This window comes from Etheostoma spectabile, chromosome 8, assembly GCF_008692095.1.
Source record: "Etheostoma spectabile isolate EspeVRDwgs_2016 chromosome 8, UIUC_Espe_1.0, whole genome shotgun sequence".
NCBI classification, from domain to species: domain Eukaryota; kingdom Metazoa; phylum Chordata; class Actinopteri; order Perciformes; family Percidae; genus Etheostoma; species Etheostoma spectabile.
In genome coordinates, this window is record NC_045740.1 from 33353588 (window position 1) to 33355159 (window position 1572).

Genomic DNA, 1572 nt, shown 5'->3' on the forward strand with positions numbered 1-1572 from the left:
CAGGTCTAGACCACACTCTATAATTTACAAAGTCCCAACAATTCTAGTAATTCTCCCAGGAGCAAGCATTTAGTGCTACAGTGGAGAGGAAAAACTCCTTTTAGAGAGAAACCTGGGACAGACCCAGGCTCTTGGTAGGTGGAGTCTGACGGTGCAGGTTGGGGGTGTGATGAACAATGGCAATTAAAGATAATGGAACTATGACTTGATAGAGTAGTTGTAGCAGTTCAGGGCTTAGCAGAGCATGGCAGGGTGTAGTAGGGTGTAGCAGGGCATAGCAGGGCCTACCATTTAAGGTTTAGGGTACAAATGTTCCACCAAAACAAGTTCCTTTCCCGAGACTGTAGCAGAACCACTGTCACTGCGTCCGGAGCTTAGCGTCGCCCAGGAGGATTGTGACTGGTTTAAAGAAACGCAAACATACAGAGTGTTTTTTTCCCCTGGAATGCATCTGTGGAGTCAGGTCTGGCAGTGCGAGGCTGTGTTGATGTTAACTACAAAGTCTGTGCAGTAGTCGTGTTAAGTTAGGATGACAATATTCTTGAAACGGATCCCAATTTACCAATCATGGCTCACAGAACGTAAGCATTGGTTCATTAAGTATCCCTGAGGAGAATAGTTCTGTCTGGTGGAGGAGCTGTGAGAAAGTAACTGGAGAGACGATGGGTTCAAAGACACTTTACCTGGCCAGTCTCTCTGTGAAGAGGTGGACCTCGCGCTGCTCCTCTGGGTCACTGGGGTCCACCACCATCAGACAGTGAAAGTTACCATCACCCACATGACCCGCTATGGGACCTGTAGTTAAGAGTCACATCTCATTAAGCTGGAAAATACACACACTGCCATTTCTATTTATTCTATCCCTCTTTGCCACAATAGCCTAGTCTAGAAATCTAGACACACTGTAGCGGCAGCAAATGTAATCTGCAGCCAAGGTCGGTCTAGCAACTCTCCGTTGGCCTGGGAGCTGGAAGAACCAAATTCTGGTCAGGCCAATAACATTGTGCATAGAGATGGTGGGGGGTTAACATAAGGACAGTAGAGTTGCGACGGTTCCTTGTAAATTTACTGCTACTTAGAGTGAAGCTCTGCCGCGTGCAGAGGGAATTTGAAAGACAACCGTTTATCCCGCCCCTCTGATTGAGCCCAGCCAATGGGGAGTTTCCAGACCCAACATCTGGATATGGGTCTGGCTGGTTAGGCTAACAATAGCCCGACGCAATCCAGCATCACTGCTGACACCGCACCGCCTGTCGAGCTCACGCTCCATTTTACCTTCACTTCTAAACAAGTAAGTAAAAGTAAGTAAGTACATTTTATTTATAAAGCCAATTTTACTTATAAAAATCACAAAGTGCTTGACATAAAACATACTATAAGACACATTAAAACAATAACACAGTGCACTAATTAAAATCTAGGGATCAACCGATACTGGTTTTTCAAGGCCGATACAGATTACTAGTAGTTTGAAAAATGAAGTCAAAATTAAGATTTTGGAATGTTACAAACTCCAAAACAGTACTTGAGACTAGTTAATGTTTAACATAATACCCAGTAAAAGATAGTGTT

The 1572-nt window shown here is 44.4% G+C and overlaps 1 protein-coding gene and 1 long non-coding RNA gene across 3 annotated transcripts in view; one reads left to right on the forward strand and one right to left on the reverse strand.

Annotated features, from left to right (window-relative positions):
• Nucleotides 1-115, forward strand: part of LOC116694600 (uncharacterized) — a 3888-nt gene extending 3773 nt beyond the window's left edge. The window contains exon 3 of the long non-coding RNA XR_004333210.1: nt 105-115. This is a non-coding gene — a long non-coding RNA (uncharacterized LOC116694600). The remainder of the gene's footprint in view (nt 1-104) is intronic.
• The window catches only part of LOC116694564 (probable D-lactate dehydrogenase, mitochondrial), a 10342-nt gene that overhangs the window by 1402 nt on the left and 7368 nt on the right, over nt 1-1572 (reverse strand). For both annotated transcript variants that reach the window (XM_032524338.1, XM_032524337.1), the window contains one exon: nt 684-795. In XM_032524338.1, coding sequence (XP_032380229.1) covers nt 684-795 — 112 coding nt within the window. The remainder of the gene's footprint in view (nt 1-683; nt 796-1572) is intronic.